At 43.4% G+C, this 27,801-nt stretch overlaps 1 protein-coding gene across 1 annotated transcript; it reads left to right on the top strand.

The window, feature by feature from the left end:
- LOC121550447 (matrix metalloproteinase-28) lies at positions 1-27,306 on the top strand. The gene is made up of 8 exons (XM_041862708.2): positions 1-318; positions 7,419-7,495; positions 13,396-13,574; positions 23,155-23,376; positions 23,805-24,050; positions 25,614-25,763; positions 26,104-26,271; positions 26,506-27,306. The coding sequence occupies exons 1-8, from the start codon at positions 151-153 to the stop codon at positions 26,901-26,903; spliced, it is 1,608 nt and encodes a 535-aa protein (XP_041718642.1). The 5' UTR covers positions 1-150; the 3' UTR covers positions 26,904-27,306.
- Positions 27,307-27,801: the final 495 nt, after the last annotated feature.

Here is a 27,801-nt window from a genome sequence, read left to right on the forward strand (position 1 = left end):
ATCATTCAATTTTGGAGGCGGTGTCTCTGAACAGACTCCTCGCAGTGTGGCTCCAGATACAGACGGCGATATGTAGACATCTCGATATCAAGTTTATGTCTTTCAGGATATATTGTCAACACATATGTCAGTCATTGAAAGTGGCCGAGTATGAGGACTTGCGTTGGCGTTTTCGGCAAGATGAACATTTTACCTGAGAAAACTTTGTGGACATTCGTGTTCCAGCTTTCTTGTGTGCTGCTCACATTGAAGGCAACCGTTACCGTTGGCACACCTGTGCTGCTAAATCTCCCGCCAACACCTGAGACTAGTGCTGAGGTAGGTTATGCAAATTAGCTGGGAAATCATGAATTATGGCAAGGACTGTCTTTCATAGTTCAGTGTAATAAATGATGCTCGATTGTTTGAGGAAGGCAACGGGTATTGTACTGCCATAAACTTTCCTGTCATTACAGTTTCACCGAATACTTTCCCCACTTCTTCCCCATGTCTTACACTTACTCAAAATTCTATCATCTCTATTTCTGAGTTTTTTAAACATTGGATTCACATTACTGTATGTGATAACTAGGCTATGTATGAGGCATGTTATCTTTCTGATTTTAACTCTCACAGTTACGATGGAGTATGATTCCCTCACTGCTTGGATAACTCTCAGCAACGCTTTACAGCTTTTTACTTTTTGGGGTAAACAGAGATCAGGGTTTGCACACAAAACCCAGTTTGGTCCTGACCCCAGCTTGCCTGGCTTCCCTGACCTTAAGTCTCGGTAAATCTGCCCTTTGGATTCCTCCCCTGGCCTCCCCGCCAGTCCAACATTGTACCCTCTGTTGCCCTGGCTCTACACACCCTTAGTCCCAAACACATGACCTGGGTAACATGGGATAAGAAAATGGAGAGGCAATAACAGTAGTATTGTGACCAGGGCTCCTTTGGATGACTGTGCATCCTGCTTAGCACAAACACATTTATGTGTTCATTATGTTTTACCACAACATGGGTCTGTCTTTAGATGTGGTGCCGTTTAGCATGATGTTTACACGACATGCAACCTACTATTGTAAGGGTTCTGGGCATTCAATCCTTTGATGATGTTCAGGGAGAGTACCTTCGCTTTAGGGAAATGCATGTCGTACACCAGCCTGGCCTCCGAGCCATACGAAACATACTTTATGTATTTCTGAGTACCTCCAAGACGTATAATACCTACTAATGGTCTAGTTACTTTAGACAGAAATGAAAGTAGGGAGGTTGGTCGGGGAGGATGAGTAGACGTAATCCGCAACCATCTAGGAATCCAAAGGTTGCATGTTCGAGTCGCATCAGGACAACTGTAGAATTTTAGCTAACCTTTATTCTAAACGTAACACAATTCACCAAACCTGCTACGTAAATTCACCTAACCTTTGTCGTTTTAATTCTCCTAACCACCCAACATAAATTCTCCCCATATTTCTCCTTTGTTGTTATGGCGCAACAAGCAACCTACGCTCAGAGAAAGACGTAGAATACTATACGTATGGTGGGTTATTTCATCCAATTCGTATGCTATTGTACGACCAGGTAAGACGTATGATACTGTACATCTTAAAATTAGTATGATATTGTACAATTGCTATTCCATTCATAATGTAACCTAAAGTAATGGAGTATCACAGATTTATATTATTATTATTATTATTATATTATTTAGTATTATACTAACATTGTAAAGTGGTTATCCCACTGGCTATAAGGTGAATGCACCTATTTGTAAGTCGCTCTGGATAAGAGCGTCTGCTAAGTGACGTAAATGTAAATGTAATACTAAATGGAGTGTCACAGATTTAGATACAGAATAATACAAGTTGCCCAGAGATCACATTGCAAACACAGGAACACTCAAGTCAACAAACTATTGCAAGGCGTAGACTTGCTCCATTAGATGAGGTTTACTTGTGGCCTTATTGTCCCCATATATTGACTACAGATTTGCTTCTGGAATTGTCGAGTTTAGATTAATTTAGGAGTGTTAAATGTGTGATACTGGTCACTTCTCTTGTTCTGTGATACTTCCCACTCAATCCAATTGACTTATTCCCCCGTCTCCTCCTTTGTTTTGAGTTTATATTGTCCATCATTGCACACTTCACTGTCGTTGTCATGCGCTTCTGTTGAAATAAGTCATTGACAGAGGTCCCTGATGTCCGAAACAACACTGAACTATATTTGAGAGAACTTTCTGTTCCACTTGACCTATGGTTGTTCACCTTCCAGAAAGTGAAAGTCAAGTGAAAGGCTCATTGTGTTGGTGTAAACTAGGAGGCAAGTGGCAACTGGAATTTTAGGCCTCTCCTGGTGGAGGAATGTGTTCTTCCACTGAGCATCCTTCCACCAAAGAAGCCTTCATCTTGTTTAAAGCACTTGAAGTGTCTAACTGAGAAGAAAGCCTGTGAATTGAGAACATTTTTACCAACAAGTAGCTATTTTTCTGTTTCTAAAACTGCTAAGGCTCTGTATTTGTGGAAGCCTGGAATATGTCAACCTTTGATTCTCTTACTCATAGAGACAACAAGATTGAATGGCTCCGTTTTCATTCTTTATGTCTACAGTGCCTTGCAAAAGTATTCATCCCCCTTGGCGTTTTTCCTATTACAACATGTAATTTAAATGGATTTTTATTTGGATTTCATGTAATGTACATACACAAAATAGTCCAAATTGGTGAAGTGAAATGAAAAAATAACTTGTTAAAAAAAATTCAAAAAAATAAATAACGGAAAAGTGGTGCATGCATATGTATTCACCCCCTTTGCTATGAAGCCCCTAAATAAGATCTGGTGCAACCAATTACATTCAGAAGTCACATAATTAGTTAAATAAAGTCCACCTGTGTGCAATCTAAGTGTCACACGATCTGTCACATGATCTCAGTATATATACACATGTTCTGAAAGGCCCCAGAGTCTGCAACACCACTAAGCAAGGGGCACCACCAAGCAAGCGGCACCATGAAAACCAAGGATCTCTGCAAACAGGTCAGGGACAAAGTTGTGGAGAAGTACAGAACAGGGTTGGGTTATAAAAAAATATCCACATCTTTGAACATCCCACGGAGCACCATTAAATCCTGCCAAGAGAGGGCCGCACACCAAAACTCACGGACCAGGCAAGGAGGGCATTAATCAGAGAGGCAACAAAGAGACCAAAGATAACCCTGAAGAAGCTGCAAAGCTCCACAGCGGAGATTGGAGGATCTGTCCATAGGACCACTTTAAGCCGTACACTCCACAGAGTTGGGCTTTACGGAAGAGTGGCCAGAAAAAATCCATTGCTTAAATAAAAAAATAAGCAAACATGTTTGGTGTTCGCCAAAAGGCATGTGGGAGACTCCCCAAACATATGGAAGAAGGTGCTCTGGTCAGATGAGACTAAAATTGAGCTTTTTGGCCATCAAGGAAAACGCTATGTCTGGCGCAAACCCAACACCTTTCATCACCCCGAGGACACCATCCCCACAGTGAAGCATGGTGGTGGCAGCATCATGCTGTGGGGATGTTTTTCATCGGCATGGACTGGGAAACTAGTCAGAATTGAAGGAATGATTGATGGTGCTAAATACAGGGAAATTATTGAGGGAAACCTGTTTCAGTCTTCCAGAGATTTGAGACTGGGACGGAGGTTCACCTTCCAGCAGGTCAATGACCATAAGCATACTGCTAAAGCAACACTTGAGTGGTTTAAGGGGAAACATTTAAATATCTTGGAATGGCCTAGTGATAGATTAATTATTAATGACTAATTATTACACCCTGAAACTGTGTGAAATGTGTTAGAATGTGTGAGTGTAGGACCAGTAAAGATTATGACATTGTGTTACTATTTAGCAATGTGAGTAAGAGTTAGGCCAGACAACAAAGGACAAGGAGAACTGTCTACAGGCAACTGATAACTGAGGAATTTAGGGAGGAGAGAAGCTGTTAGGCTTTTTAATGAGTATGAAATATGGTGCAGGATATTGTGAGGCAGCCTATGTGTGTGTGTGTGTGTGTATGTGTATGTGTGTGACCTAATGGTTAGGAGAGCAGTTTTAAAGTGGAAAACTACAGCCCGCCTACAGAGAGGAGGGATGTTTGTATGACGTATGAGTATAAAAGATGGACTCTGAAATTGTGATGGCAGAATTCTCAATGAATAAAGATCCCTGACTATGCAGATCGGGACTCTGTCCGTTTCTTGATCCTTTTGGGAGACGCACAGACACAGAATAGTTTGATAAATAATTAACTTAACACCTAGTCAAAGCCCAGACCTCAATCCAATTGAGAATCTGTGGTATGACTTAAAGATTGCTGTACACCAGCAGAACCCATCCAACTTGAAGGAGCTGGAGCAGTTCTGCCTTAAAGAATGGGCAAAAATCCCAGTGGCTAGATGTGCCAAGCTTATAGAGACATCAAATCAAATCAAATTTTATTGGCCACATGCGCCGAATACAACAGGTGCAGACATTACAGTGAAATGCTTACTTACAGCCCTTAACCAACAGTGCATTTATTTTTAATAAAAAAGTAAAATAAAACAACAACAAAAAAGTGTTGAGAAAGAAAGAGCAGAAGTAAAATAAAATAACAGTAGGGAGGCTATATATACAGGGGGGTACCGGTGCAGAGTCAATGTGCGGGGGCACCGGCTAGTTGAGATAGTTGAAGTAATATGTACATGTGGGTAGAGTTAAAGTGACTATGCATAAATAATTAACAGAGTAGCAGCAGCGTAAAAAGATGGGGTGGGGGGCAGTGCAAATAGTCCGGGTAGCCATGATTAGCTGTTCAGGAGTCTTATGGCTTGGGGGTAGAAGCTGTTGAGAAGTCTTTTGGACCTAGACTTGGCACTCGGTACCGCTTGCCGTGCGGCAGCAGAGAGAACAGTCTATGACTAGGGTGGCTGGAGTCTTTGACAATTTTGAGGGCCTTCCTCTGACACCGCCTGGTATAGAGGTCCTGGATGGCAGGAAGCTTGGCCCCAGTGATGTACTGGGCCGTACGCACTACCCTCTGTAGTGCCTTGCGGTCGGAGGCCAAGCAGTTGCCATACCAGGCGGTGATGCAACCAGTCAGGATGCTCTCGATGGTGCAGCTGTATAATTTTTTGAGGATCTGAGGACCCATGCCGAATCTTTTCAATCTCCTGAGGGGGAATAGGCTTCCATACCCCAAGAGACTTGCAGCTGTAATTGCTGCAAAAGGTGGCTCTACAAAGTATTGACTTTGGGGGGGTGAATAGTTATGCATGCTCAGGTTTTCTGTTTTTTTGTCTTATTTCTTGTTTGTTTCACAAGGAAAAATATTTTGCATCTTCAAAGTGGTAGGCATGTTGTGTAAATCAAATGATACAAACCCCCCAAAAATCCATTTAAATTCCAGGTTGTAAGGCAACAAAATAGGAAAAATGCCAAGGGGGGTGAATACTTTCGCAAGCCACTGTACTTTGCGTCATAAAATGTCGGTCCCAGTTTCATGGTTCTTTTTTTGGGAATGGAGCTTTTGATCAACAAACTAGGCTACATTGTGAGCTCTTTGTGGTCTAGCCTAATTGTAGCCTTATTCCTAAAATTTTTCCAGTACAGTACAGCACATTTTCCTCTATTATAGTTTTGGGTCACACAAATTACGAAGAGTAAAGTGAACAACAGAGAACTGACTCATAATTTGTCGGGCTGAATCTTAATTTTAGATGCATGCCCGTCACTTGATCTCAAGTTAGGATTTCGCAATGGCACTCTGATTTACCAATGGTCCAGTGTATCTGTCTGTTGGAACTCTGTATCATCTAGCGTGCTTTAGATCCAGCCTTATTTAAAACCCAAGAGTACCCAGTCAATTCAACCCGTCTGGTTTTCTTTGCATTGAAAATAGTCTGTGGAGTTCCACTCTAATGCAGAGGCCCCTCTCTCTAGTCTCTACCCAGCTGTGCTGGCTGGTTTCCATTAGGCAGCCATTTAAGGGACCTGGGCCACAGAAGGCCCAGGGGAGTGCCGCCCATCATCACCCAGCTGCAGAAGTGGGCCTGAGCGCCACATCCCACAATGCACTCTGCTCGCTCCCTGCTGCTCATGGGAACAGCGCTGGCTGGTGGCCCTCAGGGCCTAATCAATCCAGTCACGGAAAAGTATGATGGGTTGTTCCCTCACCACAAACATCTCTGGCAGTGGTGTGAAACTTCTCAATGGCATCTCTGGTGTTAGCATCTGCTATAATGATTCTAAGACCACTTAGCCCTAATTTGAGTCCTCCGCTGCATTCACTCAGTGCTTGATTACTTTTCAGGTTCTTTCATACCAGCCCAATGCTTTCATCTCTCCCCTCCAGGCCAGATGTCTTGACCATGGTATTCTAAAGTATTTGTTGTAGTCTACAAATTACTCAATTACTTTGTAGGGGAGAGTGGGGAAAGTTGAGCTGTTTTTACATTCACCATCACTCCATCAAGGGAAATATAGTATTCTTTCTAACAACAATATTTACATATATTTCAGGATGTTGTGTATCCATGGAAATCATCAGAAATCCTCTAATCATTACAGTTTTGAAAACATAGCTTGTCCAAAGAAAAGTGGTCTCTTGGCACAACTTACCAGGGTATGGGGTAAGCTGAGCCACGGGACAGGGTAAGTTAAGCTACCTACACATTTCTGTACTGAATGAAATATTACCACTACCTTTTTAAACCCATGTCCATCTTTATTTCCCAAACACAATTCAACATAATCACATTTTAAGCATATTTTAACACAGGCTTATCACCTAACAAACACTTTGTACTTTTTTTTAAACACTTTTAAGCCCTGTTGTTATCTCATATCCCAGCGATAATGCCTTGCATTATGCCTGGGCAGAAAACACTTCAATTTGCTAAACTTGCCATTGGCTTAACTTACCCCATGACCATTGGCTCAACTTACTCCAAGGCAAACATTTTGACTATATTAGCCCACACAGCTACAAGGATGCACTTTCATGCTAGGTTTAGGAATTCACATTGAAGCTTATAGAGACCCCAACGGATGTATAGAACAATCTTACAATTATCTACTTTGGTTTAGATACAAGCATCATGAAACTTCTAACACAATAAATTCATTTGACTTGGTGAAAATCCGTTTGTTGGACCTAACTTATTTACCACTTTTTCCATGTGGTTTCTTCCTTCACAGACTCCATGAAATGATATATTTTTCTTAAATATTTGGTCAAATTATTAATTTTGTGTATGGTTTCCTAGAAAAAGGGTGGCTAAACTTACCTCTTTGGCTCAACTTACCACAATCTCCCCTATTGCTTTGTTTCCTTTTCTTACCTTGAAAATAGTCTATGGTCAAGGAGAGAGTGTGATACACATTCTGAATTTGTTTGTATGTTCTATGTTTTCCTGTATAGAATTTTCTGGAGAAGTATGGATACCTAGAGGAGGAGAATCACCAACACAATAATACTGAGGTCAACACAGCTCTCAGGTACAATATGGCTGGCATCATTTAACCTACCAGAAAGAGCACTTTACAGTAATAATGGGAAATTAGGGAAACTTTTAATCGAGTGTGGTCAATGATTGATTACAATGTATTGGTTGTTAAAGAAGATGCTATATACATTTTTCGTAGACTTTGTGTACTTACTTACTAATTTCTCAGAATATCAAATCTGAGGAAAAACGTTTAATTCTCTGTGAAAATATCTTTGAGGTTGTGTTGACATAGCTTTACCAAAAGTGTGTCCCATTCCCCAGTTGTGCTTGAGTGAAAAAGCAAGCACACGTCTCTGTTTTCACAGTTGCACTGGAAGTTACTGAATATTTGGAGAAGAAAAGCCTAACTCATTTAAAAGATTTATTGAAATGTATTGCATGTTTATTTTCTATCACAAAGCAAAAGCTTGGTTTCCCTAATGGAAGTAACAGTCTGCCACCAGAGCCTGGTATTTATCCAGGTGATAGTGGTATTATGACAGCTATTATTTATGCTGATATTTAGACTACACGCATTTTACACTAATGGAGAGCTAGACGATGCATTACCCCCATGCTCAGCAAGTTTAGAGCCTTGAATGGAACACTGGTCACTTTAATAATGTTTACATACTGTTTTACCCACTTCGTATGTATATACTGTATTCTAGTCAAGGCCTATCCTATTTAACTATTGCTGTACATATACTATTCTATCCTACGTATTCCTCAGATATACTACATATTCTATCCATATACTGTCCATAATCCCATCATATACACTACCGTTCAAAAGTTTTGGGTCACTTCGAAATTTCCTTGTTTTCGAAAGAAAAGCACTTTTTCTTGTCCATTAAAATAACATCAAATTTATCAGAAATACAGTGCAGACATTGCTAATGTTGTAAATGGCTATTGTAGCTGGAAACGGCTGATTTTTTATGGAATATCTACATAGGCGTACAGAGGCCCATTATCAGCAACCATCAGTCCTGTGTTCCAATGGCACGTTGTGTTTGCTAATCCAAGTGTATCATTTTAAAAGGCTAATTGATCATTAGAAAACCCTTTTGCAATTATGTTAGCACAGCTGAAAACTGTTGTGCTGATTAAAGAAGTAATAAAACTGGCCTTCTTGAGACTAGTTGAGTATCTGTAGCGTCAGCAATTGTGGGTTCGATTACAGAAACAAAATGGCCAGAAACAAATAACTTTCTTCTGAAACTCGTCAGTCTATTCTTGTTCTGAGAAATGAAGGCTATTCCATGCGAGAAATTTCCAAGAAACTGAAGATCTCGTACAACGCTGTGTACTACTCCCTTCACAGAACAGCGCAAACTGGCTCTAACCAGAATAGAAAGAGGAGTGGGAGGCTGCGGTGCACAACTGAGCAAGAGGACAAATACATTAGAGTGTCTAGTTTGAGAAACAGACGCCTCACAGGTCCTCAACTGGCAGCTTCATTAGATAGTACCTGCAAAACACCAGTCTCAACGTCAACAGTGAAGAGGTGACTCCGGGATGCTGACCTTCTAGGCAGAGTTGCAAAGAAAAAGCAATATCTCAGACTGGCCAATAAAAAGAAAATATTAAGATGGGCAAAAGAACACAGACACTGGACAGAGGAAGATTGGAAAAAAGTGTTATGGACAGACGAATCAAAGTTTAAGGTGTTCGGATCACAAAGAAGAACATTTGTGAGACGCAGACCAAATTAAAAGATGCTGGAGGAGTGCTTGATACCATCTGTCAAGCATGGTGGAGACAATGTGATGGTCTGAGGGTGCTTTGGTGGTGGTAAAGTGGGAGATTTGTAAAGGGTAAAAGGGATCTTGAAGAAGGAAGGCTATCACTCCATTTTGCAACGCCATGCCATACCCTGTGGACGGCGCTTGATTGGAGCCAATTTCCTCCTACAACAGGACAATGACCCAAAGCACAGCTCCAAACTATGCAAGAACTATTTAGGGAAGAAGCAGTCAGCTGGTATTCTGTCTATAATAGAGTGGCCAGCACAGTCACCGGATCTCAACCCTATTGAGCTGTTGCGGGAGCAGCTTGACCGTATGGTACGTAAGAAGTGCCCATCAAGCCAATCCAACTTGTGGGAGGTGCTTCAGGAAGCATGGGGTGAAATCTCTTCAGATTACCTCAACAAATTGACAACTAGAATGCCAAAGGTCTGCAAGGCTGTAATTGCTGCAAATGGAGGATTATTTGACGAAAGCAAAGTTTGAATGACACAATTATTATTTCAATTAAAAATCATTATTTTTAATCTTATCAATGACTACATTTCCTATGCATTTTGCTATATTTCCTATTCAAACTCATTTCATGTACAGTGGGGAGAACAAGTATTTGATACACTGCTGATTTCGCAGGTTTTCCTACTTACAAAGCATGTAGAGGTCTGTAATTTTTATCATAGGTACATTTCAACTGTGAGAGACGGAATCTAAAACAAAAATCCAGAAAATCACATTGTATGATTTTTAAGTAATTAATTTGCATTTTATTGCATGACATAAGTATTTGATCACCTACCAACCAGTAAGAATTCCAGCTCTCACAGACCTGTTAGTTTTTCTTTAAGAAGCCCTCCTGTTCTCCACTCATTACCTGTATTAACTGCACCTGTTTGAACTCGTTACCTGTATAAAAGACACCTGTCCACACACTCAATCAAACAGACTCCAACCTCTCCACAATGGCCAAGACCAGAGAGCTGTGTAAGGACATCAGGGATAAAATTGTAGACCTGCACAAGGCTGGGATGGGCTACAGGACAATAGGCAAGCAGCTTGGTGAGAAGGCAACAACTGTTGGCGCAATTATTAGAAAATGGAAGAAGTTCAAGATGACGGTCAATCACCCTCGGTCTGGGGCTCCATGCAAGATCTCACCTCGTGAGGCATCAATGATCATGAGGAAGGTGAGGGATCAGCCCAGAACTACACGGCAGGACCTGGTCAATGACCTGAAGAGAGCTGGGACCACAGTCTCAAAGAAAACCATTAGTAACACACTACGCCGTCATGGATTAAAATCCTGCAGCGCACGCAAGGTCCCCCTGCTCAAGCCAGCGCATATCCAGGCCCGTCTGAAGTTTGCCAATGACCACCTGGATGATCCAGAGGAGAAATGGGAGAAGGTCATGTGGTCTGATGAGACAAAAATAGAGCTTTTTGGTCTAAACTCCACTCGCCGTGTTTGGAGGAAGAAGAAGGATGAGTACAACCCCAAGAACACCATCCCAACCGTGAAGCATGGAGGTGGAAACATCATTCTTTGGGGATGCTTTTCTGCAAAGGGGACAGGACGACTGCACCATATTGAGGGAAGGATGGATGGGGCCATGTATCGCAAGATCTTGGCCAACAACCTCCTTCCTTCAGTAAGAGCATTGAAGATGGGTCGTGGCTGGGTCTTCCAGCATGACAACGACCCGAAACACACAGCCAGGGCAACTAAGGAGTGGCTCCGTAAGAAGCATCTCAAGGGCCTGGAGTGGCCTAGCCAGTCTCCAGACCTGAACCCAATAGAAAATCTTTGGAGGGAGCTGAAAGTCCGTATTGCCCAGCGACAGCCCCGAAACCTGAAGGATCTGGAGAAGGTCTGTATGGAGGAGTGGGCGAAAATCCCTGCTGCAGTGTGTACAAACCTGGTCAAGACCTACAGGAAACGTATGATCTCTGTAATTGCAAACAAAGGTTTCTGTCTGCTTTTCTGATGTATCAAATACTTATGTCATGCAATAAAATGCAAATGAATTACGTAAAAATCATACAATGTGATTTTCTGGATTTTTGTTTTAGATTCCGTCTCTCACAGTTGAAGTGTACCTATAATAAACATTACAGACCTCTACATGCTTTGTAAGTAGGAAAACCTGCAAAATCGGCAGTGTATCAAATACTTGTTCTCCCCACTGTATGTTTTCATGGAAAACAAGGACATTTCTATGTGGCTCCAAACTTTTGAACGGTAGTGTATATATATACAGCTGTGGAAAAAATTAAGAGGCATGTATGACAGCCATTCCATTCCAGTGTCTGTTGAATTCCAAAACAGGCACACCTCATTCTACTGAATTAGGTCCTGATTAGGTGATCACATGAACCAAATCTTATTTAACGAGGGAAAGTATATAAACCACTGCTGTGGTCATCACTATCCTCTTGCAATAGGACCAGCTGGATGACAAAAACAGTGCTAATAGTACCTCAAAAGTAATATTAATCAAAAAATAACTATTGACCATGCCAAAAGAGTTGAAAAGGAAAGTTTTGAGTGAGGAAAAGAAGGGGTCAATTCTGGCTTTACTGGCAGAGGGATACAGTGAGCATCAGGTTGCTTCCATCCTTAAAATTTAAAAGACGGCGGTTCATAAGAACAAGGTCAAGCAGCAGATATTGGGGACAACAAAGCTACAGACCTGCAGAGGGCGAAAACGACTCTCTACTGACCGGGATGACCGCCAACTCATTCGAATGTCACTCAACAACCGTAGGATGACATCAAGTGACCTACAAAAAGAATGGCAAACGGCAGCTGGAGTGAAGTGCATGGAGAGGATGGTTCGAAACAGGCTCCTAGGGGCAGGACTGAGGTCTTGCAAAGCTAGACTTCAATGAGAAGCAAAGAAGAGCCAGGCTGAGGTTTGCAAAAGACCATAAGGATTGGACCGTAGAGGACTGGAGTAAGGTCATCTTCTCTGATGCGTCCAATTTTCAGCTTTGCCCAACACCTGGTCGTCTAATGGTTAGACGGAGACCTGGAGAGGCCTACAAGCCACAATGTCTCGCACCCACTGTGAAATTTGGTGCAGGATCGGTGATGATCTGGGGGTGCTTCACCAAGGCTGGAATCGGGCAGATTTGTCTTTGTGAAGGACGCATGAATCAAGCCACATACAAGGTTGTCCTGGAAGAAAACTTGCTTCCTTTTGCTCTGACATTGTTCCCCAACTCTGAGGATTGGTTTTTCCAGCAGGACAATGCGCCATGCCACACAGCCAGGTCAATCAAGGTGTGGATGGAGGACCACCAGATCAAGACCCTGTCATGGCCAGGCCAATCTCCAGACCTGAACCCCATTGAAAACTTCTGGAATGTGATCAAATGGAAGATGGATGGTCACAAGTCATCAAACAAAGCCGAGCTGCTTGAATTTTTGCGCCAGGAGTGGCATAAAGTCACCCAACATCAATGTGAAAGACTGGTGGAGAGCATGCCAAGACGCATGAAAGCTGTGATTGAAAATCAGGGTTATTCCACCAAATATTTGTTTTCTGAACTCTTCCTAAATTAAAACATTACTAATGTGTTGTTTAAAAATGAACATGAACTTATTTTCTTTGCATTATTCGAGGTCTGACAACACTGCATCTTTTTTGTTATTTTGACCAGTTGTCATTTTCTGCAAATACATGCTCTAAATGACAATATTTTTATTTGGAATTTGGGAGAAATGTTATAGAATAAAACAAAAATGTTATTTTTACCCAAACACATACCTATAAATAGTAAAACCAGAGAAACTGATAATTTTGCAGTGGTCTCTTAATTTTTTCCGTAGCTGTACATATTTCTTAATTCCCTTCTTTAACTTTTTAGATTTGTGTGTATTGTTGTGTATTGTTATCGCTACACCCGCAATAACATCTGCTAAATATGTGTATGTGACCAATAAAATAGATTTGATTTGAAGGTTTGATTTCAGTTGTAAACAACACACACTACCATCATCACATGTGGATTACTTGTAAAGTGCTATATTGATTGCACCACATTCTTAGGTTTTGGAACTTTTTTATTCTACTTGCTCTCTGGATGTGCTCTCCGATCTTAGTTTGCCATTCACTCTTCTTTTATCATTCATCCATCTCTCCTGCTGTCTGCCTCTCAGGGAGTTTCAGTGGCTCACCCACCTGCCAGTCACTGGGCGGCTGGACAGTGCCACACGGCACCAGATGGCAGTGCCCAGGTGTGGGGTGAGGGATGACAGGGGCCAGCAGGCCTGGGGACAGAGGGTCAACGGCATCTTCCATGGACAGCGTCTACGCAGGAAGCGCGATAGCCAGCTAGGTTAGTGGCCAGTCCATGGACCTCCTTTAGCTGATTTGGGCTCACTTCTGGCCAGTTTCAAACCAACCTCCTAGATCTTACTCCTTTTTTATTCCTTCCTTGAAGATCAAATGATTGATTGAAATGTATTTGGCCCATATAGATGGACTTGATTATACAGGTCATATTTCAAGAATACACTGCTAAAGCAATGTCAATGTGACTTTATTGTCTAGAATGGAGAGGTCAAACATGTTGTCAGGCTAACTAATCTCATAAGATGTACTGTGACTCGATACTGCATCCTCAATTAAATGCTAATCGAATCAACTATTCCCATCGATTCAGGTAATAACATTGTTGTTTGCTCAATGACTCCCAATGGCAAGATGCCCTGTTGGTTTTCTCAATGACCAAATTCTTTTTTTAGGGGGTTATTAGCTGTTAGGCAGGGAGTCTCAAATCCCAGGCTGGTTTTCCTTGAATCAGTCCCAGATTAGAGAAAAACAAGGAAAATCAGCCTTACTACTGGCCTCGAAGTCCGGATTTGAGAAAATGGGCTTTGAGAGCTCCACTGAAGGACTCAGTAGTGGCGGTCAACATCCATGGCCATGTGCTTTCCTTGGTTGGTCTCTGTTAAGGAGTTCACTACTGACTGTAAATCAGTGGCGGTCGGTGAGGGAGGATGATTTTATTTTTATGAACATGGCCTTATTTCTATTACAGCATATTGGATGACTGTCATTCATATTATGTTCACCCAGCTCAATGTAACATCGATAGGTTTAGGCTACTACATGATGCTCAAATTTTCCCTGTACCCATCATGAGGTTGGTACAACCTAGCCTATGAATGAAAGTTTACAACATAGGTGCACAGGTTGAGAATGTTTTTAGTAATCAAGGTGACAGACAGTGACACATTCAATACTGCCTTGCACACTCTTGCTTGCATCTAGCTGATCTAGAGTGTAATCATTAGTCCAACAGTTGCAAACAAGAGTTTCTATTGGAAAAATTCAGATATGTTTATCCCTGTTTCGTTCCATTTGCTTCCGTTTAAGAAATGTTTTTCAACAGAATCGGCACAATGAATACACCCCTGATCACATGCAAACACAGTTGACTTTCATAGCAGCCACATACAAACAGCTCGTTGTATATATTATTCCTCTCACCGTTTCCCTTCGCTTGAGGACTACAGTTCACAACACATCAGCTGTCTGTGACCAGGCGAGAAATCCTTTCCAAGCCAAACCTTCATATCAGCACCGCTAACAGCACAGCCTACATCATTGTCACATTTACATTTACATTTACGTAATTTAGCAGACGCTCTTATCCAGAGCGACTTACAAATTGGTGCATTCACCCTATGGCCAGTGGGATAACCACTTTACAATTTTTATTTTTTATTTGTATTTATTTTTTAGGGGGGGGGGTAGAAGGATTACTTTATCCTATCCCAGGTATTCCTTAAAGAGGTGGGGTTTCAAATGTCTCCGGAAGGTGGTGAGTGACTCCGCTGTCCTGGCGTCGTGAGGGAGCTTGTTCCACTATTGGGGTGCCAGAGCAGCGAACAGTTTTGACTGGGCTGAGCAGGAACTATGCTTCCGCAGAGGAAGGGGAGCCAGCAGGCCAGAGGTGGATGAATGCAGTGCCCTCGTTTGGGTGTAGGGACTGATCAGAGCCTGAAGGTACGGAGGTGCCGTTCCCCTCACAGCTCCATAGGCAAGCACCATGGTCTTGTAACAGATGCGAGCTTCAACTGGAAGCCAGTGGAGTGTGCGGAGGAGCGGGGTGACGTGAGAGAACTTGGGAAGGTTGAACACCAGACGGGCTGCGGCATTCTGGATGAGTTGTAGGGGTTTAATGGCACAGGCAGGGAGCCCAGCCAACAGCGAGTTGCAGTAATCCAGACGGGAGATGACAAGTGCCTGGATTAGGACCTGTGCCGCTTCCTGTGTAAGGCAGGGTCGTACTCTCCGAATGTTGTAGAGCATGAACCTGCAGGATCGGGTCACCGCCTTGATGTTAGCGGAGAACGACAGGGTGTTGTCCAGGGTCACGCCAAGGCTCTTCGCACTCTGGGAGGAGGACACAACGGAGTTGTCAACCGTGATGGCGAGATCATGGAATGGGCAGTCCTTCCCCGGGAGGAAGAGCAGCTCCGTCTTGCCAAGGTTCAGCTTGAGGTGGTGATCCGTCATCCATACTGATATGTCTGCCAGACATACAGAGATGCGATTCGCCACCTGGTTATCAGAAGGGGGAAAGAAGAAGATTAGTTGTGTATCGTCAGCGTAGCAATGATAGGAGAGGCCATGTGAGGATATGACAGAGCCAAGTGACTTGGTGTATAGCGAGAATAGGAGAGGGCCTAGAACTGAGCCCTGGGGGACACCAGTGGTGAGAGCACGTGGTGCGGAGACAGCTTCTCGCCACGCCACTTGGTAGGAGCGACCGGTCAGGTAGGCCGCAATCCAAGAGTGAGCCGCGCCGGAGATGCCCAGCTCGGAGAGGGTGGAGAGGAGGATCTGATGGTTCACAGTATCAAAGGCAGCAGACAGGTCTAGAAGGACAAGAGCAGAGGAGAGAGAGTTAGCTTTAGCAGTGCGGAGAGCCTCCGTGACACAGAGAAGAGCAGTCTCAGTTGAATGACCAGTCCTGAAACCTGACTGGTTTGGATCAAGAAGGTCATTCTGAGAGAGATAGCAAGAGAGTTGGCTAAAGACGGCACGCTCAATAGTTTTGGAAAGAAAAGAAAGAAGGGATACTGGTCTGTAGTTGTTGACATCAGAGGGATCGAGTGTTGGTTTTTTGAGAAGGGGTGCAACTCTCGCTCTCTTGAAGACGGAAGGGACATAGCCAGCGGTCAAGGATGAGTTGATCAGCGAGGTGAGGTAGGGGAGAAGGTCACCGGAGATGGTCTGGAGAAGAGAGGAGGGGATGGGGTCAAGCGGGCAGGTTGTTGGGCAGCCTGCAGTCACAAGTCGCGAGATTTTATCTGGAGAGAGAGGGGAGAAAGAAGTCAAAGCATAGGGTAGGGCAGTGTGAGCAGGACCAGCAGTGTCATTAGACTTAACAAACGAGGATCGGATGTCGTCAACCTTCTTTTCAAAGTGGTTGACGAAGTCATCCACAGAGAGGGAGGAGGGGGGGGGATTCAGCAGGGAGGAGAATGTGGCAAAGAGCTTCCTAGGGTTAGAGGCAGATGCTTGGAATTTAGAGTGGTAGAAAGTGGCCTTAGCAGCAGAAACATATGAAGAAAATGTAGAGAGGAGGGAGTGAAAAGATGCCAGGTCCGCAGGGAGTCTAGTTTACTTCCATTTCCGCTCAGCTGCCCGGAGCTCTGTTCTGTGAGCTCGCAATAAGTTATCAAGCCACGGAGCTGGAGGGGAGGACCGAGCCGGCCGGGAGGATAGGGGACATAGAGAGTCAAAGGATGCAGAAAGGGAGGAGAGGAGGGTTGAGGAGGCAGAATCAGGAGATTGGAGGGAGAAGGATTCAGCAGAGGGAAGAGATGATAGGATGGAAGAGGAGAGAGTAGTGGGAGAGAGAGAGCGAAGGTTGCGGCGGCGTATTACCATCTGTGTAGGGGCAGAGTGAGTAGTGTTGGAGGAGAGCGAGAGAGAAAAGGATACAAAGTAGTGGTCGGAGACATGGAGGGGAGTTGCAGTGAGATTAGTAGAAGAGCAGCATCTAGTAAAGATGAGGTCAAGCGTATTGCCTGCCTTGTGAGTAGGGGGGACGGTGAGAGGGGTGAGGTCAAAAGAGGAGAGGAGTGGAAAGAAGGAGGCAGAGAGAAATGAGTCAAATGTAGACGTAGGGAGGTTGAAATCCCCCAAAACTGTGAGGGGTGAGCCATCCTCAGGAAAGGAGCTTATCAAGGCGTCAAGCTCATTGATGAACTCTCCAAGGGAACCTGGAGGGCGATAGATGACAAGGATATTAAGCTTAAATGGGCTAGTGACTGTGACAGCATGGAATTCAAATGAGGAGATAGACAGATGGGTTAGGGGAAAAATTTAGAATGTCCACTTGGGAGAGATGAGGATTCCTGTGCCACCACCCCTCTGACCAGATGCTCTCGGGGTATGCGAGAACACATGGTCAGACGAGGAGAGAGCAGTAGGAGTAGCAGTGTTTTCAGTGGTAATCCATGTTTCCGTCAGCGCCAGGAAGTCGAGGGACTGGAGGGTAGCATAGGCTGGGATGAAGTCAGCCTTGTTTGGCAGCAGAACGGCAGTTCCAGAGGCTGCCTGAGACCTGGAACTCCAGGTGTGTGGTGCGTGCAGGGACCACCAGGTTAGAGAGGCAGCAGCCACGCGGTGTGAGGCGTTTGTGTAGCCTCTGCGGAGAGGAGAGAACAGGGATAGGCAGAGGCATAGTTGACAGGCTGTAGCAAATGGCTACAATAATGCAGAGGAGATCGGAATGAAATGAACTAAACATCAGGGAAAGGAGAGAGCGGGGCCTCCCTCACCACAACTCCCAAATATAACTCTCCCAACTTCCACCTCAGAGACTATAATTGTTTCACTGAAACACCCGAATAAAACTCTCCCAACTTCCACTTTAGAAATTAGAATTGTTGTAAACTACAGCGGTTCAATGTTTCAAGGAATAGACTCAACTTACTTTATTCAGCTAGCTAACTATGACGCCATAGCTAACTAGCATGCTAGCATCCAATAACACACGGTTTAGCACCAATACTTGGTTACAACAAACTACCAATAGTGTGTTAACACACTAAACAGATAATTCGTGTCCGTGTCTAGTTCCTTTCATAACGCAGCAATAATTAAACGTTGGCTAGCTAGCACAAATATATTGTATTTAGCTGCTACAGTACTGCTAGCTGGTAGTGTTGGCTAGCTAGCAATGGCTGCTGTGTTGACTTTGTTTGAAAAACGGCGTCGCTGCGAACGAATGTAGCTGGCTAAAATTATATTGTATTTAGTTGCTATAGTACTGCTAGCTGGTAGCGTTGACTAGCTAGCAATGGCTACATAGCTACTAGAACTAAGGCGTTAGTAAACCCGCTACAATCATGCAGTACAGCGTACAGTCAGCAGCAAGCAGTTACACCAGCAGGCCCCGGTGGCAATACATTTATAAAACCAAAAGCTTACCTTGAGTTCCAGTGTTGGATAGCTATAGCCAGCTAGCTAACATAGCATCTCTCTCTATCTGAGCCAGGTGTTTGAGTAGGCTAAACTAGCTAGCTGCATTCGATGCTAGCTAAGTAAGTGAACGTGAAAAATATATATACTACGAAATATAGCTAGCCCTCTCTCATTCTCTCTCTCTCTCTCTCTCTCTCTCTCTCTCTCTCTCTCTCTCTCTCTCTCTCTCTCTCTCTTGCTTCTCCTTAATTTGGAATAAATTAATTTGTTCAAAACTGTTCAACTTTTGTCTTTCTCTCTCTTTGAGTAAACTACTCACCACATTTTATGCACTGCAGTGAAATTTGTAGCTTATCCCTTCAGTACTAGATTAATTATCTGATCCTTTGATTGGGTTGACTAAATGTCAGTTCATGCTGCAAGAGCTCTGATAGGTTGGAGGATGTCCTCCGGAAGTTGTCATAATTACTGTGTAAGTCTATGGAAGGGGGTGAGAACCATGACCCTCCTAGGTTTTGTATTGAAGTCAATGTACCCAGAGGAGGACAGAGGCTAGCTGTCCTCCGGCTACACCATGGTGCTACCCTACAGAGTGCTGCTAAGGCTACAGTGGGTAAAATAAGTATTTAGTCAGCCACCAATTGTACAAGTTCTCCCACTTAAAAAGATGAGAGAGGCCTGTAATTTTCATCATAGGTACATGTCAACTATGACAGACAAAATGAGAAAAAGAAATCCAGAAAATCACATTGTAGGATTTTTTATGAATTTATTTGCAAATTATGGTGGAAAATAAGTATTTGGTCAATAACAAAAGTTTCTCAATACTTTGTTATATACCCTTTGTTGGCAATGACACAGGTCAAACGTTTTCTGTAAGTCTTCACAAGGTTTTCACACACTGTTGCTGGTATTTTGGCCCATTCCTCCATGCAGATCTCCTCTAGAGCAGTGATGTTTTGGGGCTGTCGCTGGGCAACACAGACTTTCAACTCCCTCCAAAGATTTTCTATGGGGTTGAGATCTGGAGACTGGCTAGGCCACTCCAGGACCTTGAAATGCTTCTTACGAAGCCACTCCTTCGTTGCCCGGGCGGTGTGTTTGGGGTCATTGTCATGCTGAAAGACCCAGCCACGTTTCATCTTCAATGCCCTTGCTGATGGAAGGAGGTTTTCACTCAAAATCTCACGATACATGGCCAGTCGTCCTGGTCCCTTTGCAGAAAAACAGCCCCAAAGCATGATGTTTCCACCCCCATGCTTCACAGTAGGTATGGTGTTCTTTGGATGCAACTCATCATTCTTTGTCCTCCAAACACGACGAGTTGAGTTTTTACCAAAAAGTTCTATTTTGGTTTCATCTGACCATATGACATTCTCCCAATCCTCTTCTGGATCATCCAAATGCACTCTAGCAAACTTCAGACGGGCCTGGACATGTACTGCTTAAGCAGGGGGACACGTCTGGCACTGCAGGATTTGACTCCCTGGCGGCGTAGTGTGTTACCAGCTCTCTGCAGGTCATTCACTAGGTCCCCCCGTGTGGTTCTGGGATTTTTGCTCACCGTTCTTGTGATCATTTTGACCCCACGGGGTGAGATCTTGCGTGGAGCCCCAGATCGAGGGAGATTATCAGTGGTCTTGTATGTCTTCCATTTCCTAATAATTGCTCCCACAGTTGATTTCTTCAAACCAAGCTGCTTACCTATTGCAGATTCAGTCTTCCCATCCTGGTGCAGGTCTACAATTTTGTTTCTGGTGTCCTTTGACAGCTCTTTGGTCTTGGCCATAGTGGAGTTTGGAGTGTGACTGTTTGAGGTTGTGGACAGGTGTCTTTTATACTGATAACAAGTTCAAACAGGTGCCATTAATACAGGTAACAAGTGGAGGACAGAGGAGCCTCTTAAAGAAGAAGTTACAGGTCTGTGAGAGCCAGAAATCTTGCTTGTTTGTAGGTGACCAAATACTTATTTTCCACCATAATTTGCAAATAAATTCATAAAAAATCCTACAATGTGATTTTCTGGAAAAAAAATTCTCAATTTGTCTGTCATAGTTGACGTGTACCTATGATGAAAATTACAGGCCTCTCTCATCTTTTTAAGTGGGAGAACTTGCACAATTGGTGGCTGACTAAATACTTTTTTCCCCCACTGTACTGTTGACATTCATTGCAAAACTGTGTGTTTTAAGCAATTATTTGGTGACGTGAATATATTTAGTATAGTTTAATCTAAAAAGTATAGCTTTTTCAATGTTTCACTATTTTAATGAAATTCGCTGAGGAGGCTGATCCTTCCCTTCCTCCTCTGTTGAGCCTCCACTGCTGTAAATTTGAGCCAGTTTGCTACAGCAGGACAAGGATCCTGCAGCAACAGGAAATGTGAATTATTATGTGGATATAATTAATGGACATTTTTGTAGGGGTGGATACATTTGCAAGTCTGAAAATGTATAAACTTCAGAAGCCTTTTTAAACCTCAAATACACAACAAGTTTGAAATGTCCTGCATTGCAGGAATGTTCTGCAACGGGGTGATCAAATTAAGATCCTACATCTGTATGTAGGCTATCTACACACACAGCCATTTATATATCTTCAGGGAATTCTCCAATCTACGCTTGTGTGTGGGAAGCACATTCTAAATTAGATATAAACTCTCTGCACACACATCCTATTTTATCTTAAATGAGCTCCCCAGTCCCTTTTAGTCTGTGAGAACCACTGCCTAAATTATTAAGACATACAACAGTCTTTTCAATGTTCCCAGGGCCATATGGCGACTGTCCAACCCATCTCCACTGTGTGATAGATAGGCCTACATGCTCAGTGGTAAATGGAGCTGGTTTTGGGTATTAGGGTGCTGGTGTTTGTGGTCTGGATGGAGAAAAGTATGTAATTCCACACAGCCCCTTAAGTGATTGGATAATACTAGAAGAATGCAGACACAGGCGTCATACTGCCCACTTTTCCAGCTTCAAGTTTATACCTGACAGCTGCCACCTGCTCCCTGTGCAAAGACGCTGGGAGAGAGTCCATGGCAGGAAGGCTCAGGATCCTCTGGAGCTATCCCATTTCAGAGACATCCCATCCATATGGATTACACACACAGATTCTATTTGGTTGAGGTATTATTTTACCTAGATAGCCTAAATTTGAACAGGATATTGAAGGACAGTTTCTGCAAAGAGGCAGTTTTAGTCCCAAATGAAACTTAACAGAATTTTTACTCATCAAGATTTCAGGGGAAGAACATGGCATTCTTTCAAATGTAAGTGAGGTATAGGAGAATAGTTCTATATATCTGTCCATCTAGAGTACAGTAGTGAAGGCAGCCAGCAGAAGTCAAGGCAGGGGCTGGCTCTTACTGGCTAGTTGGTTGAGTGCCAGAGAGACGCAAACTATTGCACCAATAGTCTTAGCTCATCTCACCAATGAGGCATGCTGGAACAGTCTTAGCTCATCTAGTCTCACCAATGAGGCATGCTGAAAGAATTGGTTTGTTTAAAATTAGCAAATTCTCAGATATGTTGTGTCCAAGACAAAGAAATTGAGAGTTTCCTATACAATTGTTCTCAATCAATTTTATTTCAAGGAGAGCTGGCAAAAAGGTTCAACCTTGTAGGGTTTTTGTCTCTGAGCGATTTCACACAAGCTCTTGAAATGTGTTTATCACACTCTGGCTCTAAGCTCATATAGGTGAAGAAGACCATCTCTTCCCACCTTTGCCCTTCATTTGTGCTCTGGTCTGTGCCTCTGTTAGAAACCAGTGTTTTTACAGACATGTGTGAGGTGGCCTTGCTTTGTGAATGGGTCTTATTGAGGAATACTCTGCTGCAGTCAATTGACAAGGTTATTTTTATTGCAAAGATGCATGGAGTTGTTTTGACACAAAAATAATTGATTTATTGCCTTAGACAACCACTCCTACGAATCCTACACAGCAAGAGCTCTTCTGAATTAGTTGTTAACATTTTTTAAAGTTGTGTCACTGATGTTACCACAAGTAATGTAATAAACATTACTCTCTATGCACTTCGCTAAAGGATTCACCCTTATTGTTAAAAAAGAAACACACATCCCCATTACTGTAATTTGCAAACCTCCCTCTCTCTCTCCTCTTTGCCTTTCCCTCTCTCTCTCTCTCTCCCTCCTCTTTGCCTCCCCCCCCTCTCTCTCTCTCTCCCTCTCTCTCTCTCTCTCTCTCTCTCTCTCTCTCTCTCTCTCTCTCTCTCTCTCTCTCTCTCTCTCTCTCACAGTCCTTCTCCCTCCCCCTTATCCTCCTCTCTCCCAGCTGCATGATTGACAATCTGAATCTTACCCTGCACAGCAGTGCTCCCAAAAGTGGGTGCTAGTGACCCATATACCGTAACTACTCTTTTTCAACGTTCATATAATATCTCACTTCTTGGTCATGAGTCCCCCTTGCTGCTCTATATTCATCAGTCCACTATCTCATCTCTCTGCAGGTGAGAGGTGGCACAAGCGTCACCTGACCTACCGGGTGGTGAACTGGCCTGGCCACCTCCCTCGGGGTCAGGTGGCCCTAGCCGTACGCACCGCTTTCCAGCTGTGGAGTAACGTGTCGGCCCTGGCCTTCAGAGAGGTCACCCAGGGGTCAGCTGACATCCGGCTGGCCTTCTACGAGGGGGAGCACAACGACGGCATGGGCAACGCCTTTGATGGTCCAGGTGGGGAGCATAGCAGTATAACCTCTAGTAGTGGTTTGACATTTTGATTGAATCCTGTAAGATCATAGTTTACCTAAAGGAAGGGAGGATGCATTTTCAAACAGGGCAATTTCCAAAGATCAATTGGTTTCAGCTGTGAAAGATCTCACCCGGAACTAACCCCAGCTGTCACAATGTTCCCTTGCTTACAGATCCCTCTTGATCTACCGCTTTAGTGTTTCCAGATCTTAATGGACCAGATAGGCTTAAGAAACATGTTGATGGTTCCACCTAGCCTGAAAATGGGAGTCGAGAAGCTCCTACCATATTTCGTATACCTGCCTGGCTCCTTCAGATCTGCACAGTTTGAAGTGGTAGGGCAAGGGGTTGTTTTGGGAAGCTTCTCTTCCACTCCTGAACCCTCTGTATGTTTTTGTTTTTCCCCCCAGGAGGCGCCCTAGCGCATGCCTTCTTCCCATGCCGAGGGGAGGCCCACTTTGACATGGCAGAGCGCTGGACACTGAACGGCTACAAGGGCCACAACCTGTTCATGGTGATTGCCCACGAGGTGGGCCACACTCTGGGCCTGGAGCACTCTCCTGTGCGCCATGCTCTCATGTCCCCCTACTACAAAAAGCTGGGAAAAGCCACGGTGCTGAGCTGGGATGACATCACTGCTGTACAGCAGCTCTATGGTGTGTAGGCCTACTCCATTCTGAGAGAGGAACATTAAAGTTATTTGAAATTCAATTTGAATTTGAACAGGATTTTTAACCAGTCACTTTACATGCCAACTACCACTGTACAAAGAAAATTGCGTAGTCCAAGCAAAGTTACATTGAAGTGGAAGAAAAAAACTTGTGGAAGAGAACATATGGAGGTAATAGTCAGTGGTCAGGTTGAGGAGGAAACAAGGTTACATGAGGGTGAGGAAATGATGATATAATGACATTGAGACCTCATGTTGAACTTATTCCACAGATCTGACTAGAGATTGGATCAGCATCCATGTATTTAACCCATCACCATCTGCTGTGCTATCATTCACCATGACATCATAGTGTCCGACAGTCCGACCACCCTGTGATATATGAAGCATCAACTGAAAAAGCTAAAGGAGGGAATCTTTTCATATTAAATGTGTGTCTTAAGCCATTGCATTCATTAGAGGGTATCACACACGGTAGCATAGGCTACTGTATAAACTAAAATTGTTCTATCCAACCACTCCAATGCTGTACCCAGGGGGATGTCCAGAGATCACTATATCCCAGAGCCAGGCTTCCGGCAGCTGGAGACAGTGTTGATCAGTCTTTTTTCCCATCCTCTTGTCCCCTCAAGGTCACACCAAAGTAAACAAGCAACTTCCTCGTACATCAACGTTTCCATTTTGACAGTATAACATGGAGAAGCCAGACAAACTTTCTATCCATGTTTTGTTTCGCTCTCCTTAGGGATGCCGATTTTATCAGACCTTTACACAAATGTTTGCTCAATGTTTTCCAAACATCACAGGTGGGCAACATCTGGAGACAAATCAAAGGAGACGTTGTGTCTGCGATTCAGTGGCATTGTAAAATCATTTGGCTCTCTTGACTTTTTCTGGCATTGGAATACAGTAAATCAAAAGCCAGCTCAGCTGTCAGCTATCTCAGCACTCAATCATCCGTGATGTGTTGGGTTTTCCATTCTGCAATGTTATGGTGTGCCAAATCTGGCAATTAGTGTATTTTGTGTATGTTACCTCTCAAACATGCTGTGAAGCAGGTATATAGGTCATATCTGTACCCACTGGGCAAAAACTGGTTGAATCAACATTGTTTCTATGTCATTTCAACCAAAAAATGTAATGTGATGGCGATGAATCAACGTGGAAAACTGATTGGATTTGAAAAAAAGTCATCAACATAAGGGAATTTTGTCTTTTTTCACTCAACTTTTAACCTAAATCCAATGACATGGTGAAATGTTTTGATGATTTCACATTGAATTCACGTTAGTTGATTACTCAACCAAATGTAAATCAAAACTATATGTTGAACTGACATCTGTGCCCAGTGGGTACTACACATCTGTGCCCAGTGGGTACTACACTTGTAAATGTGCAGTCAGAAATACATCAATCAGTCAAGCTTTTTGCAGATGCACCTAGTCTATTGTAGTAACATAGAAGAATATGCATGTATATTATGTATAGTCAGAAAAGCTTATACATTACTGAAGCTACTGTCCTTTTTGTCATTGAATGTTCTCCATAGGGAAGCCAGAGAGCGGTCAGGTAATCCAGTTGCCTGGTCAGGTGTTCAGCTCTGCCCTGCAGGACTGGGAGCTGTCTGAAGGTGGCACTGGGAAGCCTGATTCCACCCCACCTCCGTACTGCAGGGGATTCTTTGATGCACTCACCATGGGTAAGACTTAACTGGTGGTCACTATCTGACCATGCTAGAAAGGCAAAAAAATAGGTCCCATTGAAATTATTGGCTCTCGGTCACCAGACTGGAAGTTGTACTTACCTAGCATATTTGAGGTTAGAAGCAGTTTTGGATTAGATTTGAGATTTCCAACAAGACTAATATGACAAGTAAGCAGCACCATCTGGTGGATTTTGGCCTATGACTGTTTTGGGACATAAGGTAATCAATCTCTTAGCAGTTTACATGAACAGTAGGTTGAGAATTCCTCATTGACTTCTGAAGACAGTGATATACTCTGATACCTGTAAATAATTTATTTTATATTACCTTGCAGACCAAGATGGTACCAGCCTAGTATTCCGTGGTGGGCTGTTCTGGACTGTGTCTCCTGCAGGCAAGGCCAGCTCCCCTCTACCTCTGCAGAACCGCTGGCCAGGACTACCCCTCGCCATTGAGGCAGCTGCTTACTCACAGATGGACAATAAGTTCTACTTTTTCAAAGGTAGTGTGAAAATGAAGACACAAGTTACCCAGCAATAAACGTACCTGAAATGATTTGTTCTTGTTACAGTAGTAACTGTCCTGTATCACAGTTGGGGTTAGAGTTCAGGTAGATTATAGCAGAAATGTTTCACACAGACTACTTTTTCAGTTTGTGTCCTCATATATGTGTTTCTGCATTGCAATTTCACATCTCACACTACGAGCACCTTCCTCCTTGCGTCTCTTCCCCCAGGTAGGCGAGTGTGGCGTTACTCAAGCAGTGGTGTGGACCCAGGCTTCCCCCTGCGGAGCAGTGAGCTGGGCCTCCCTGGACACCCTGACCAGGCCTTCTACTACCCCCGCCTGGGCCATCTGGTGGTGTTCAAGGGCCAGCTCTACTTTGTGCTCAACCTGGGGACCCTGAGGCCCGAGCCATACTACCCCCGCAGCCTGGAGGACTGGAGGGGGGTCCCCCGGGGGACCAACGGAGCCGTCAGCCACCCTGATGGACAGATGTACTTCTTCAAGGAGCGGCACTACTGGAGATTTGATCCAGAGAAAGTGCAGTTGACTGGAGAGGGGATGTGGGACACAGAGCTGGAGTGGACAGGCTGTCTGGGAACTCACCACAGAGGCAATGATATACTGTGACCACAAGAGGGTGCTAACGAACTGATTAAAGTGGTTGGCGAAGGTAATGTGCAATGGATATACTCAGACTAAGCAATGACATAACTCATATTTTGTATGTTCATACAGTATTATTAAATGACTATTCATAATCCTACTTCCTCCAGTGAACCAATGCTTTTGTTTGTAATGTGTTTGTTTTGTTTTAGACAGTATTAAGATATTCTGTATGACATAGCCCATCTGTAGGTTACAAATTACATGTGGCTTTGTTGCACAAATGAATTATATTTGTATGTTTTCTCTCAGACAAGTTGTTGTTGTTGTTGAAGATGAAGTCTCTGGACTCTTTAGTAGACTCTTGCATTCATAAAGACCTTTTGCATAATTATTTAATAAAATACCACATATGGCACTGTTTTTACATTTGCTGCAATTCCTTGACATGCTGATGATGTGACCAAGGGACTGTTACATGGACCTCCTCTTTATTAAAATGATTATCAAATTCTGCTAATGTGAGATCAAAAGAGAGTTATATTAGTTGTAAGTAGGCTACTATGTAACAATGTCTAATACACTCTACCTGCCACTCTAACTACCATGTAGGCTACCAGCTCTCCTGATGACATATCAGAGCCAAAGAGCTATTGATGAATACTAGTTGTTTCCTTCAGATTTATTGTTACTTTTTACAGTTTTTGACCAATGAAATCGATATGATTTGCATCACCATTTGATTTGAACCTGTGAATTTATGCACTTCTTAGGCTATGTTTTAATGTTGGTCCCTCGTAAATGATGTATAGATAACGTTTGATGTCTTCCTATTCCTTACATGTAAACCTAATATCTAGCCCACCACCGTCTATTCTGTTGATGGTGGTGAACTTTATCCCTTCCACATTGCTGAGCAGTA

This window comes from Coregonus clupeaformis, chromosome 35 (genome assembly GCF_020615455.1).
Source record: "Coregonus clupeaformis isolate EN_2021a chromosome 35, ASM2061545v1, whole genome shotgun sequence".
NCBI classification, from domain to species: domain Eukaryota; kingdom Metazoa; phylum Chordata; class Actinopteri; order Salmoniformes; family Salmonidae; genus Coregonus; species Coregonus clupeaformis.

Coding starts and splice junctions, on each gene's coding strand:
- LOC121550447 (XM_041862708.2), top strand. CDS start 151: ATGAGGACTTGCGTTGGCGTTTTCGGCAAGATGAACATTTTACCTGAG. Junction 7,496..13,395: donor GAGGTCAACACAGCTCTCAG/GTACAATATGGC, acceptor TCTGCCTCTCAG/GGAGTTTCAGTGGCTCACCC. Junction 13,575..23,154: donor GAAGCGCGATAGCCAGCTAG/GTTAGTGGCCAG, acceptor ATCTCTCTGCAG/GTGAGAGGTGGCACAAGCGT.